This window comes from Aethalodelphis obliquidens, unplaced genomic scaffold (genome assembly GCF_003676395.1).
Source record: "Aethalodelphis obliquidens isolate GAN/ISIS:26980383/991018 unplaced genomic scaffold, ASM367639v1 scaffold11, whole genome shotgun sequence".
NCBI classification, from domain to species: Eukaryota; Metazoa; Chordata; class Mammalia; order Artiodactyla; family Delphinidae; genus Aethalodelphis; species Aethalodelphis obliquidens.
Genome location: NW_020837955.1, coordinates 7,945,683 through 7,959,694, shown reverse-complemented (window position 1 = coordinate 7,959,694; position 14,012 = coordinate 7,945,683). Strand labels below are relative to the sequence as shown.

Genomic DNA, 14,012 nt, shown 5'->3' with positions numbered 1-14,012 from the left:
GACTGCAGCAGCCCTTGCTGAGAAATCCCACCTCTCCCCCCATCCCCACCCGTGTCCTCAAGGTGTCAGTCTTAGTACAAAGAATAACCCCCTATTGTGTCTCCAGTGTGTATCACCTCATCCGGCTCCCTTTCACCGCCCCACCTCCCGCTTCCCCGGCACTCGGTTCATTTGCCCTAAAAATGAAAGCTCCCAGCGGAGCGCGCTGAGTGTGAGCACATCGCCCCTGAATTTCTAGATCCCAAAGGGCAACTGTCCAGGTGAACTGAAAGCGGATCCCCGAGGATGGGATGCACGCTGCAGCCCCCTGCATTTCCCCCGGAGAGCCGAGCATCTCTCCCCTCGGGGTTCCAGTTGGGTTCACCGCTCCGAACTCAAGCTCGACCCTTAGCGGCTCCTCGCCCCGCCCCATTTGGGCCGCAGTGAAAACCCGGCTGGGTGGATCGCCCCGGGGCCAGGTTCCGCGCTCCCCTAGCGGGTCAGTGCACGCTAGAGACCGGGGTTGCAGGGCGGGAGTATGAATTACGGGACGGTAGGAAACTGCAGCCCCAGCGAGTGGGCGGAGCCGAGGAGACCTAGGAGGGTTCAAAAGGAGGTGGAGGGATACACGGGCCACAGTCGGAACTACTTTCAGGAGGAGGTCACGTGTGTTCCTAGTTGGGGAACTTTCCAAATTCCCACTCCCATTTGATAGCTCTAGAGGCAAGTGCTTCGCTTCCTTTGCCCAGGGTGCTCCCGCCATGTACGGGTAGCTGGACCCCAGAGCCTACCCGGTTTCGGCAGAAGAATAGGCTCAGACGATCCTCCCGCCGGAGCGCTGTCGGTGCTGGCGCCTGAGGAGCTGGTTACACAAGCACCCACATCCAAGCACGTGCCCCCGCCTCCTCTCACCTTGGCTGCCGCCGCTGATTCTTGCGGATCTCGGAGCAAGAGTTCCCAAGCTGGTCGCACCCTTTCCTGCTACCCACAGAGCAAGCTAGAGGACGGAGACCTGAAACTCCGAGCTCTGGATCCGCTACCACTGCGCCTTCCAAACCGTGGGAGAAGGGGCTGGGCCCCGGGGGTCTGGCGCATCTTCCTTGCTAGTGCCCTGCCCCCTAGGGCGAACCTTTCTGGTGCTGTACTCGCGGGGCAAAGGGTATCTACTGCAGCAGCCCGGTGATTGAATTCAACGATGTTGCGACAAACTTTCAGTCACTACTGAGCTGGTGAGCGCGCCCCACCTACTGTAGACTCAGCCTAGTGACTTATCTGGTCGGAGAACCTAGTCCATGGCCTTCAGCCCAGAACAAACTTGTCAAGTCTGCTTAGAGCTCGGATTGTTTGACCTAAACCGCGAAAGATCTGGTTCGGAAATGCTGAAAATTAGAGCACATTTACCCTGGCATCGATCGGCTGCAAAGTGAGTGGTCCACCGTCTGCTTGTAGAGAGTGGGCATCAGTACCATTGTAGGAATTCTTTCTTTCCCCTGGGAAGTAGAACTCAAGGAGAATTTGAGTCCAAAAGTATTTAAGTTGATACCTAGACTGAGGCGCTGGTCGTTTCTTAGATCTGAGAGAATGGGATCAATTTGCATGTGTGTTGCAGTTATTGTGAATTGATGCCTAGGAAGGTCTAAAAGAGGATTTATTCAGTGTATGAGAAAGAACACATCATAGTTGTAGGCAGCCCCTGAAGACTAGAAACCTCAAGAGAGGTACCGTAGAAGCCACAGACCATTACCTAACTCCAGGACTACTTACTAATTAAACCAGGGATATTTACACTGTTCTTAGAGATCTCTGAGGCTTCATAAAACTTTGAATTTGTATGCAACATCCTTTTAAGATAGCCCTGCAGGCTATTAGCCACCTGCTGAATCTTCAGTCTTGATATTTATTGGAGCCTGGTTTTGTGCATGGTCCTGGTCAGCTTGGGGGAAGGAGGGGCCACAAGTGGAAAAAGAAATGGAGAGCAACCTAGAAAGAGTAGGAGAAAGGCCTCCCTTTGGTTTCCAAAGATGAAAGTCCTGACCACACAGCCTAGATAAGCTAGAGATTTTTTTTTTTAAATAAATGTATTTATTTATTTATTTTTGGCTGTGTTGGGTCATGGGCTTTCTCTAGTTGCTGCGAGCAGGGGCTACTCTTCGTTGCAGTGCACGGGCTTCTCATTGTGGCACGGGCTTCAGTAGTTGTGGCTCGCTGGCTCCAGAGCGCAGGCTCAGGAGTTGTGGCACACGGGCTTAGTTGCTCCGTGGCATGTGAGATCTTCCCAGACCAGGGCTTGAACCCATGTCCCCTGCACTGGCAGGCGGATTCTCAGCCACTGCGCCACCAGGGAAGCCCTAGAGATTTCTTTATTTTATAAATAACCAAGGATAAGTCCCTGATTTCTAGGTGTTCCACTAGATTGCATGGCAAGAACCTGAGAGCTACGCTCAATTGATTATCAACTACTGCTTGGTGAGGAAAGGGAAAATGAAGATAAAGTTAAATGAAGGCAAGTGATTAGGGAGGGGTAAAATGTCCCACGTTTGTTTTTCCAGTTGCTGATCTTGTCCCCAGAGTTCCTGTTATTAGCACTGCCCTACTTTGCCCACCCCTCTCCCCCCATTCCATGTGAAGATTAGTCTCACAGTATCTGAGACGTTCTGAAATCCACTTCCTAGGAGGAAAGCGGATTCATTCCTGCCCTGTTGGTGTTTTGGTGTTAGGCCTGAGGAGAGAGAATCCTTTTCAATTCCTGTGGCACAGAGTTATTCTGGAGCAGAGAGGGTGTGCATCACCAGTACTAACATGCTGGAATATGAGACTGGCCCACAAGCACTTCCATCTGCTGAAAGAAGAAACTGGAAAATGAGTTTTGCTGCTACTCTAAACATCAGGTCCCTCTACTTATCTCCATGGTGAGTGAAAGGACCACCAATGTTGGCAGATATTTGACCAGCCTGACAGCAATACCAGGTGGTTATTAGAAGTTGCTGAGTAAAAAATTTCCTCCCCTTCCCAGTGTTAAGTGGGTTCCTGAAGGAAATCCTTTTTTAATTTTTGTTTTTCTTCACTTTGTCCTCCTACCCAAGAAGTCTCCATATGCAGGTGGTAGAGCTGAAACCTTTAAATAGCTGACACTATCTAATGTACATAAAGTTTTTTAAAAATTTTTTTCAAGTTCAGTTGCAAATATCTGCTTGGCTGTACAGATATTACAATACATTGGTTTCTAAACACTTCAGTTATTTACCTGTCTGGATTCAGACTGCCCTGGGGAGAAACAGAAGCTGGTAACAAAGGGAGAATTATATAAAGCTTCAGGGAGACTAACCATACAGAATAATTAGTGAACAGGAAAAACCAGCTTTAATTATAGTTTCTAACATCTGATTCCAAAACTGTATTGCTACTGCATCCAGAGAATATCTAAAGAAAATTCCTTTCTTATTTTCTTTGATAAGTGAAATGACCAGCAACTCAATGGGGATGATATAAATAGTTGATGTGCTCTTTGTAGGTCCTGCTGCTAAAATGTCTTTTGTTGAACACTGATTGCTATAGTGCCTTTCTCATCTCCCACACACTGACCTTTCAAATAGAGATCTAAAGCAATGGCTTCAATTTTTAAGTAATCTTCTCTATTTTTATCTGCTTAACCACTGTTTTCTAAATAATACAGAGTAAAAAGTATATAATAATTATATATTTTAACTTAAACCATCCCATTCTTCCAACGGTCTGAAGACTTTTCCCGTATTTCAGTTATCCTAATTACAAATATTCCTGTTGTTTTAAATAAAGACCTTTTGCTTACAACATTTCTCCGGAAGGTACCAGTATGGATCATACAAGCAACCACATCCTAAAAGAGAATTTTCCATTGTTGCCTACAAGTTCTTCATGCCCTAATCTCCTGGAGCTATTTCAGATGGCACTTGTGTCTCCTTTCACATCTCAGTAGAGAGGTGTGCTGTATGAAATATCACACAAAGAGAAATAAGGGCTGGGCTGGGAGAACCACAGAGCAGACTAGGCACTCACTATGTCCAAGTGGCATTTAGAAATTGTGACTTGGACTAGAGAGTGATAGAAAAGAAAGACCTAACATGACAAGACAGCTTAGATTGTTTTAGTTTCCGATCTAACACTGGCTATTGGATATTCCACTCTGGTCCCCTTAATACTAACTCTAGCCCTAGGAACACATTTCTTGCCTTTTAGCTCTTCCGATAATAGAAAAAGATAATAATTTTTATGTTACCAGCAGATATTGGGGCATTTACCAGGTGCTTCACAGAGTAGCCCTCATTGGTCCAGGTATAGAAGGGACACTGAGAAGGAGTCAAGGGTAACTATTGCCTCACTCCTACAAATCTTTCCCTTCAGAACATCCTTCTGTCTTCTGAGGTATCACTTTTTCTGGTAACAAAAAGCAACAAAAAACCTTTTTGAAAGAGAAAATGCATGGTTAAAACTCTATCTAAGGGACTTCCCTGGTGGTCTAGTGGTTGAGAATCCGCCTGCCAATGCAGGGGACGCAGGTTCGATCCCTGGCTGGAGAACTAAAATCCTACATGCCAGGGAGCAACTAAGCCCACACACCACAACTACTGAGCCTGTGCACTCTGGAGCCCACCCGCCACAACTAGAGAGAAGCCTGTGTGCCACAACAAAGAGCCCACACCACAACGAAAGATCCCACATGCCACAATGAAGATCCCACATGCCGCAACTAAGACCTGACACAGCCAAATAAATAAAAATTAAAAAATTTTAAAAAAACTCTATTTAAGGTAGCTTTTTTGTCTGTGTTGATGGTATAGGGTCTTAACTCCATTTAGTCATTTAATGATTCAATCAACAAATATGTGGGAGTCTTATGTGCCAGTACTAATAATGCTAAGCTCTGTGGACAGAGCAATGACTATAGCATAGAGGGTCCAGCCTTTACGGAATTTAGTCTCCTTGAAAACTTGGCTTCTTTGTCTGACACTGTTGCAACCTCTTCACAGTCTAGGAGTAAAGTTAAAGCTGTAGAAAATACCCTAGTATTTGATAACTGTTTCAATTATCTATTGCTGCATAACAAACCACTGTAAACTTGGTGGCTTAAAAGAACAACCACCATTTATTTTCTCACAATTTTGCAATTTGGGAAGGTTACAGCTGGACAGTTCTTCAGCTCCCCCATGATGTCAGCTGGGTCAGACATGTGGTTACGTTCAGCTATGACTTTGGCTAGGGCTGGAATGTCTGTGACATTCCCCACATGTCTGGCACCTCAGCTGGAGCACCTGAAATGCCTGGGGGCCTCCCTCTCTTCGTGTGACCGTTCATCATTCAGTGGTCCAGCCCAAGCATCTTTGCACAGTGACTGAATCCCAAGAGGAAGAAAGCAGAGGCTTCAAGCCCTCTCCAAGGCATGGTTCAGAAGTCCCAGGATATCACTTTCATTCTATTCTCTTGGCCAAAGCAAGTCACAAGGCCAGCCCAGATCCAAGGGGAGAGGAGTCTCACTTCTTAATGGAAGGAGTGGCTGGGATAAGAGGAATTATTGGCAGTCAGATTTGGAAGCACTCTACCATAATCCACCCTCTGGCCACAACTGTTCACACATACACACCCACACACAGACATGCAAAAGACACTTACTTCCTCCCCCGCAAATTACCATTCTGTATAGCATTGGCTGTAAGGTCTAGGATCTAGTCATACACACTAGGCCCAGATGTGAATGAGGCATTTCAGATGCTGTTCCTCTTCATCTGGAGATCCATGAACTAAAAAGACAAGTTACAATACACAACATACAATGCTGAAACAGGGATAGAATAAATGGAATAGATACTTCTTTTCAAAGGTTGGCAGGGGGAAATGGAAGGCACATAGCAGTCATTAGTCTGTAGCAATTCTGAAAGCCAGCCAAGCGCTGTCATCCTGACTCTAAGGATTTGGTTCTCCATTAGGGCCTGGTTCTTCTCCCTGGGAGTAGTTTCCTAATCCACTGTTCTTGGCTCCCTGCTCTGGGGTCTAGCTGACCTCTGAGTCAATCTTCCTTTTTCATAAGAAACTGCCTGCCCTTTACAGTTGAATAGCTCTCTCAGCCTGCTTCTTGCCCATAGAAAGTTGGGGGCCCAGAGGCTTTTTTTCATTTTGAACTGTCTCCTCCTTCTTTAGTCCAAGCTCCTGGTGCTTTTATCAATAAAATTCTTTTTAAAAGTGTGTGGGTTTTCTATGACTCTAATTGGAGTTCACTCCTTGACCACAAAGCAACATCCAGAATTCTTTCAAAAACAAACCTCTGTCTACATTGGGCCTTTATCTAGGTGACTGCTGTTGGACCACCCTTAAGATTCTTAGAAGCCCTTTTAGTCTAGATGAGAGGGTCTATGAAGCAATGTCTTAAGTTTTTTAGAGGTCTCAACAGAGTTTTGATTAAATCTTTTCCTTGAGGTCACATTTTATAGGCAGTCCCTGAGGCCATTTCTTAATTTGAGACCTTTTGCTGACTATAAAGACTCTCCTAGGTCCTGTATATTTCTACATTCTGCTTAAAAACTGAATAGTTCTTTTTTTTTTTTTAACACATTTCTCTCTTGTGATACATGACACATCACTAAAAGAAGCCAACTGACACTTTGAACATTCACATTGAAAATCTTTGCCAGGTCTACAAGTTCATTAGGTACATTTTCTATGTTTTACTGCACACAAGTGCAAATGTTTCCAAACATTTTGCCACTACATAACACCACTTAGCCAGCCTCCAGAAGCAATTTCCTCACTGCTCTTATAGCTTCCATTGAGATCCCTCAACAAAATATTAGCAAACCAAATTCAACAATACATAAAAGGATCATACACCATGATCAAGTGGGATTTTTTCCAGGGATGCAAGGATGGTTCAACATCTACAAATAAATCAACATGATATATACCACATTAACAAAATGAAGGATAAAAATCATATGATCATCTCAATAAATACAATAAAAGCATTTGACAAAATTCAACATCCATTTATGATTAAAAAAATCTCAACAAAGTGGGTATAATGAGAACATACATCAATATAATAAAGACCATATATGACAATCCCACAGCTAACATACTCAACAACAAAACGCTGAAAGTTTTTCTTCTAAGATCAGGAACAAGACAAGGATGCTCACTTTCACCACTTTTATTCAACATAGTATTGGAAGTTCTAGCCAAAGCATTTATGCAAGCAAAGGAAATAAAAGGCATCCAAATCAAAAAGGAACAAGTAAAACTGTCATTTGCAAATGACATGAGATTATATATAGAAAACCCTAAAGACTCCACCAAAAACCTGGTAGAACTAATAAACACATTCAGTAAAGTTGCAAGATATAAAATCAATATACAGGGACCTCCCTGGTGGCGCAGTGGTTAAGAATCTGCCTGCCAATGCAGGGTACACAGGTTCGTCCAGGAAGATCCCACATGCCATGAGCAACTAAGCCCGTGTGCCACAGCTACTGAACCTGTGTACCACACTACTGAAGCCCACACACCTAAAACCCGTGCTCTGCAACAAGAGAAGCCACCACAGTGAGAAGCCCGCAGACTGCAACGAAGAGTAGCCCCTGCTTGCCACAACTACAGAAAGCCCACACACAGCAACAAAGACCCAATGCAGCCAAAATAAATAAATAAATAAATGTATTTAAATTTTTTTTAAAAAATCAATATACAAAAATCAGTTGCATTTCTTACACTAACAATGAACTATCAGAAAGAGAGATTAAGAAAACAATTCCACTTACAATTGCATCAAAAATAATAAAATACTTAGGAATAAATGTAACCAAGGAGGTGAAAAACCTGTACACTGAAAACTATAAAACACTGATGAAAGAAATCAAAGAAGACACAAACAAATGGAAAGATAATCTGTGCTCTTGAATTAGAAGAATTAATATTGTTAAAATGACCATACTATCCAAAGCAATCTACATATTCAGTGCAATTTCTATCAAAATTCCAAAGGCATTTTTCGCAGAAATAGAACATACAAACCTAAAATTTGTATGGAACCACAAAAGACCCCGAATAGCCAAAGCAATCTTGAGAAAGAAGAACAAAGCTACAGGCATCACACTCCCTGATTTCAAGCTATCTTACAAAGCTATAGTAATCAAAACAGTATGGTACTAGCATAAAAACAGACACATAGACCATAGACAGAATAGATAGCCCAGAAATACATCCATGCATATGTGGTCAAGTAATTTACTACAAAAGAGGCAAAAACATACAATGGGGAAAGGACAATCTCTTCAACAAATGTTGTTGGGATAACTGGACAGCCACATGCAAAAAAATGAAACTAGACTACTATCTAACACCATACACAAAAATTAACTTGAAATGGATTAAAGACTTGTATGTAGTAAGACCTGAAACAATAAAAGTCCTAGAAGAAAACATCCGTGGCAATCTCCTTGACATTGATCTTGGCAATGATTTTTTACATCTGACTCCAAAAGCAAAGGCAACAAAAGCAAAAATGAACAGCAAGACTATATCAAACTAAAAAGCTTTTGCTCTTCAAAGGAAATCAACAAAATGAAATGGCAACTTACTAAATGGGAGAAAATATTTGCAAATCATATATCTGATACAAGGTTAATATCCAAAATATATAAAGAATTCATACAACTCAATAGCAAAACAAACAAAAAAAATCCAATTAAAAAAATGGGCAGAAGATCTGAATAAATGTTTTTCCAAAGAAGACATACAGATGGCCAATAGGCACATGAAAAGATGCTAAGCATCATTAATCATCAGGGAAATGCAAATCAAAGCCACAATTGGATATCACCTCAAATCTGTTGGCTATTTGAATGGCTATTATAAAAAAGAAGAAATAACAAGTGTTTGTGAGGGTGTGGAGAAAAGGGAACACTTGAGCACTGTTGGTGGGAATGTTAATTGGTAAAGCCACTTTGTAAAACAATGTGGAGGTCCGCCCCAAAATTAAAAATAGAACAACATGATTCAGCAACTCCACTTCTGAGTATTTATCTGAAGAAAGCAAAAATAGTCATTTGAAAGGATATGTGCACCCCTATGTTCGTTGCAGCATTACTTCCAATAGCCAACATATGAAACAACCTAAATGTTCATTGATGGATGAATGGATAAAGAAGATGTAATACATGTACACACACACACACACACACACACACACACACACACACACACAATGGAATACCATTCAGCCATAAAAAATGAAATTTTGCCATTGGCAGCAACAGGAATGGACCCTGAGGGCATTATGCTAAGTGAAATATTAATAAGTCAGACAGAGAAAGACAAATACTGTATGATCTCACATGTGGAATCTAAAAAACAAAACAAACTAATAATTATTTTAAAAAACAAGCTCATAGATACAGAGAACAGATTAACAGATTGGTGGTTGCTGGAGGGAAGGGGAGAGTTTGGGGTGGGTAAAATGGATGAAGAGGTTAAAAGTTTCAGCTATAAAATAAATAAATCCTGGGGATGTAATGTACAGCATGGTGACTGTAGTTAATAATACTGTATTGCATATTTGAAAGTTGCTAAAAGAATACATCTTAAAAGTCATCATCAGGAGAAAAAAAGAAAAAAAATTTTGTAACTATTTATGGTGACAGCTGTTAACTAGACTTATTGTGGTGATTATTTCTCAGTGTATATCGAATCATTATGTTGTACACCTGAAAGTAATATAATGTTATATGTCAATTAACCCTCAATTTTTAAAAAAGAAAGAAAAAATAGTCCCTGCCCAGACTAAGGAGACATATCAACTAAATGCCAATGTGGGATCCTGGACTGGATCCTGGAACAGAAAAAGAACATCACTGGAAAAACTGGTAAAGTTCATATAAGGTCTGTACCTTATGTTAATTTCCTGATTTTGATAATTATTCTATGGCTATGTAATCTATTTATATTAGGGCAGCTGAGCGAAGAATATATATGAACTCTGTCTGTACCATTTTGCAACTTTTCTGTAAGTTTAAATTGCTTCAAAATAAATTTTTAAAAACTAAATTAAAAAAATAAATTTTAGGAGTTAGAGTTCCCTCATCACCTTTCCAACCTCCACCCAATGCTGGGTCCCAAAATCAATGCCACATGTTTTAGATTTTTGTTATGCCAGGGTCCAACTTTCAAACATCAATTTCTATTATCTGTTGTGCATAACACACTACCTCTAATTTCATTTTTAAATAAATGAGCATTTTAAATAAATGTAGCAGCTCAAAATAGTAACAACCATTTTTTTGCTCACCATTCTGCAATATAGACAGGATGATGGTGACAGCTTGTCTCTCCTTCGTGTAATGTTGTTTGGCATAGCTTGATTTGGGATGGAGGATCCAAGATGGATTCAATTACATGTCTAATGCCTTAGCTGGAGTGGCTGGGATAGCTAGGAGCTGGCTGGACCTAACTCCCTCCTTACTCTCTTGTCCTCTAAAAAAGAGGCACACTGCCTCCACAAGGCCATTCTCTTCAACAAGGTAGTCAGACTTCTTCACGTGGTCATTATTTTCCAAGAGAGCAAAAACTAAAGTTGCCAGGTCTAGGCCCAGAACTGTAGTAGCATCATTTTTGCCTCATTCCATTGACCAAAGCAAGTACCAGACCCATCAAGATTCAAGACTGGGGAAAAAGACTTTGCCTCTTGGTGGTAAGCTTGTAGAGAGATGGAGGAATTGTTGATGGTCATCTACCACTGTGACCCTAGCTCTCTTCCTTATTTAAAAAAAAAAAAATATATATATATATATATATTTATTTATTTATTTAATTTTGGCTGCTTTGGGTCTTTGTTGCTGGCCGTGGGCTTTCTCTAGTTGCAGCAAGTGGGGGCTACTCTTTGTTGTGGTGCGTGGGCTTCTCATTGCAGTGGCTTCTCTTGTTGCGGAGCACGGGCTCTAGGCACATGGGCTTCAGTAGTTGTGGCACGCAGGCTCAGTAGTTGTGGCTCGTGGGCTCTAGAGCACAGGCTCAGTAGTTGTGGCACATGGGCTTAGTTGCTCTGCGGCATGTGGGACCTTCTCGGACCAGGGCTCGAACCCATGTCCCCTGCATTGGCAGGAGGATTCTTAACCGCTGAGCCAACTCTTCAAATCAGACAGTTTTCCATGGTCAATTCTGCCTAGACTCTATCATTTAAGAAACACCACTATCAGCTGACAATTTGATTAGCAACTGAATGTTTTCAGTTTGTTACCTATTTTGTTCCTTAATCATGTAATCTTTTCATTTCCTCACTCATCTATTTCACATGCATAATTCTACTCTAGGATTAATATATTTCACAAAAGTGTTCATTAAAATTCAGTAAAATAAAAGTGATAATACATGTATACATATATATGTTTACATAATTACATGGAAAATGTATGGAAGAATAAACCAGAGAGAAGATAACACTGGTTATCTCTGAGGTTAGGATGGGGAGGGAGGGCCTCAGAGGGAGAGGAATTTCTCTTTTCATTTATTGCTTTTTATATGATTTGAAGGTTCTTTACAATGATCATTTATTATTATGAAAAAAGTTATTTCATCAAATAGAATTAGGACTAAAAATAAACAAATACCTATTATCAAAAGAATATCAAATCAACCAAGGAAAGAGCTCAACTGTAATTTCATTTTTAAATAAATGAGCTCACTAAGGAATTTCCAGCATTTAAGCCTAAAGGTCTGTTTGATGTCTGCTGCACAACAGAAATACATGAGAATAACTGCTATAAGTGCTGTCTAGTAGAGATACTGTATAGTAGACAGGTTATATCTTACCCTGAGTACCCTCTCTCCCTAGATCAACCATCTCTACTAGATCTACTCTTCACTCTTTGTACCATCTAATGACTTTTGCTGCTCAAAGAAAATACACTCCAGAAATAATCATCTGGTACCACAGCAATACCACCATTCAAAGCAGTGGCAGATTACTTTATGATCCAAGAAATCTCAAAGGTCCCTTAGTTCACCAATCCCATTTTACAAAGGAAGAAACTGAAGCCCAAGGAGTTTATATGCCCAGATTACATAGCTACTCAATGAGGGATCCTGGATTGGAGTTTGGGAAATTTCTTGAATAAATTCCCATCAGTGAATAAAGAGGGGAAGAAAACCTCGCTTTTAGAGGCTTAAGTTAATTAGAAATTTCACTGGAGAAGGCTGTTAATGGTATTTTCAAGCTTGTACAGGGGAGAATGAAGGCAACAAGAAGACTACCTAACCAGAAACAGTAAATAGGGTTTGGAATAGGGAAAGATGGTGACTGATACTTACTCTCTGTCCTAAAGTGTCCTGAAATTGAACCATGAGAATTAGGGCTTTAATGATCAAACATGAATTGCTGCGTGTTACAATTCTGCTTCTCCTCCTCAGTTCCTAAGATCACTGGGAGAATATCTTCCAAACAACGATGGAAAGGAGGCAACTGTTATACGTGGATTGAGAAAAAGAAAAGGGACTATGCTCTTTTGAAAGGAAGGAAATGCCAAAAGCTTCCGGGAATAGAGGGAAACACTGCCACCTGCTGAAGAGTTGGAGTCAATGAAAATGGTGCCAGGCATGGTTAGAGGGAGCATCTCCTGCAGGGCTCAAAATACCGTATGCTAACACATATATATGGAATCTAAAAAAAAAAAAAAAAGGTTCTGAAGAACCTAGGGGCAGGACAGGAATAAAGATGCAGACGTAGAGAATGGACTTGAGGACACAGGGAGGGGGAAGGGTAAGCTGGGACGAAGTGAGAGAGTGGCATGGACTTATATATACTACCAAATGTCAAACAGATACCTAGTAGGAAGCAGCCGCATAGCACAGGGAGAGATCGGCTCAGTGCTTTGTGTCCACCTAAGAGGGGTGGGATAGTGAGGGTGGGAGGGAGATGCAAGAGGGAGGAGATATGGGGATATATGTATATGTATGGCTGATTCACTTTGTTATACAGCAGAAACTAACATACCATTGTAAGTAATTATACTCCAATAAAGATGTTAAAAAAATTTAAAAATTTTTATAAAATCAGTTAACGAATCTATTTGCAGTCTGAGCAGGTCAGTGCAGAGAGAAAGTTTAGTTCTGGATTTTATCAGGCCAATCTGTAGTAGAGAAAGGTCAGCTTATCTCTACTGTGAGGATGGTAGAGGCCTGCATCCCTGCTTCCCTTTCTTCCATGAATATTTATGCCTATTAGCTCTGAATTTTTTCCCAAAACCTAAATCTCAAAATAATTAAATATACTTGGTTGAGACAAGATAAAAGTGATCTGAGAGGAAAAAGCAATACAAAGAAGTTTATTCATATAACATATGCACAGGGTTAAAAATTCCCAGTGGCTCACTACTACCATTCCCCAGACTGTCTGGTTTTTTTTCCTTTTTACTCTTCCTCTAATATTCACATACAAATATACACACAAAGGGCAATTGCAAGAGAGGGCTGGGAGAAAGTTGCTGATCCTTTATATAGACTTAGCCTTTCCCCTTTGCTATGGTCTGAGTGTGTCCTCTCCAAATTTTTACATTGAAACCCAAACCCAAGATGAAGGTATTAAGAGGTAGGGCCTTTGTGAGGTGATTAGACCATAAAAGCAGAGCCCTCACGAATGGGATTAGTGCCCTTATAAAAACGGTCTGACAGAGCTCCCTTCTCCTTCTGCCATGCCAGGTGAGGTTACATCTAGAAGACAACATTTATGAATCGGGAAGCAGGCCCTTGCTAGACACAGACCTGGTCATGTAGGCGCACTGACCTTGGACATTCAGCCTCCAAAACTGAGAAATAAATTTCTGTTCTTTATAAGCCACCCAGTCTATGGCATTTTGCTATAGCAGCCTGAACAGACTAAGACACCCTCTTTCCAGCATCCTTCCGCTCCCTTTTCTCCTGCCCTCTTTCTTACCATTCTCTTTCTTCCTATCCCATTTTCCTCCTCCTAACCTCTATATTCCTAGATTCTCTTTATTAACGTACAAGAAACTGATATG

The 14,012-nt window shown here is 41.3% G+C and overlaps 1 protein-coding gene across 1 annotated transcript; it reads left to right on the top strand.

The window, feature by feature from the left end:
• Window positions 1-426: 426 nt before the first annotated feature.
• KLLN (killin, p53 regulated DNA replication inhibitor) lies at window positions 427-12,654 on the top strand (the record flags this gene model as incomplete). The annotated part of the gene is given in 4 exon segments (XM_027113069.1): window positions 427-564; window positions 567-945; window positions 948-1,402; window positions 12,406-12,654. Coding segments are annotated over 3 exon segments (732 nt in total), but the record flags the coding sequence as incomplete, so codon positions are not given.
• Between the last annotated feature and the right edge of the window lie 1,358 nt (window positions 12,655-14,012).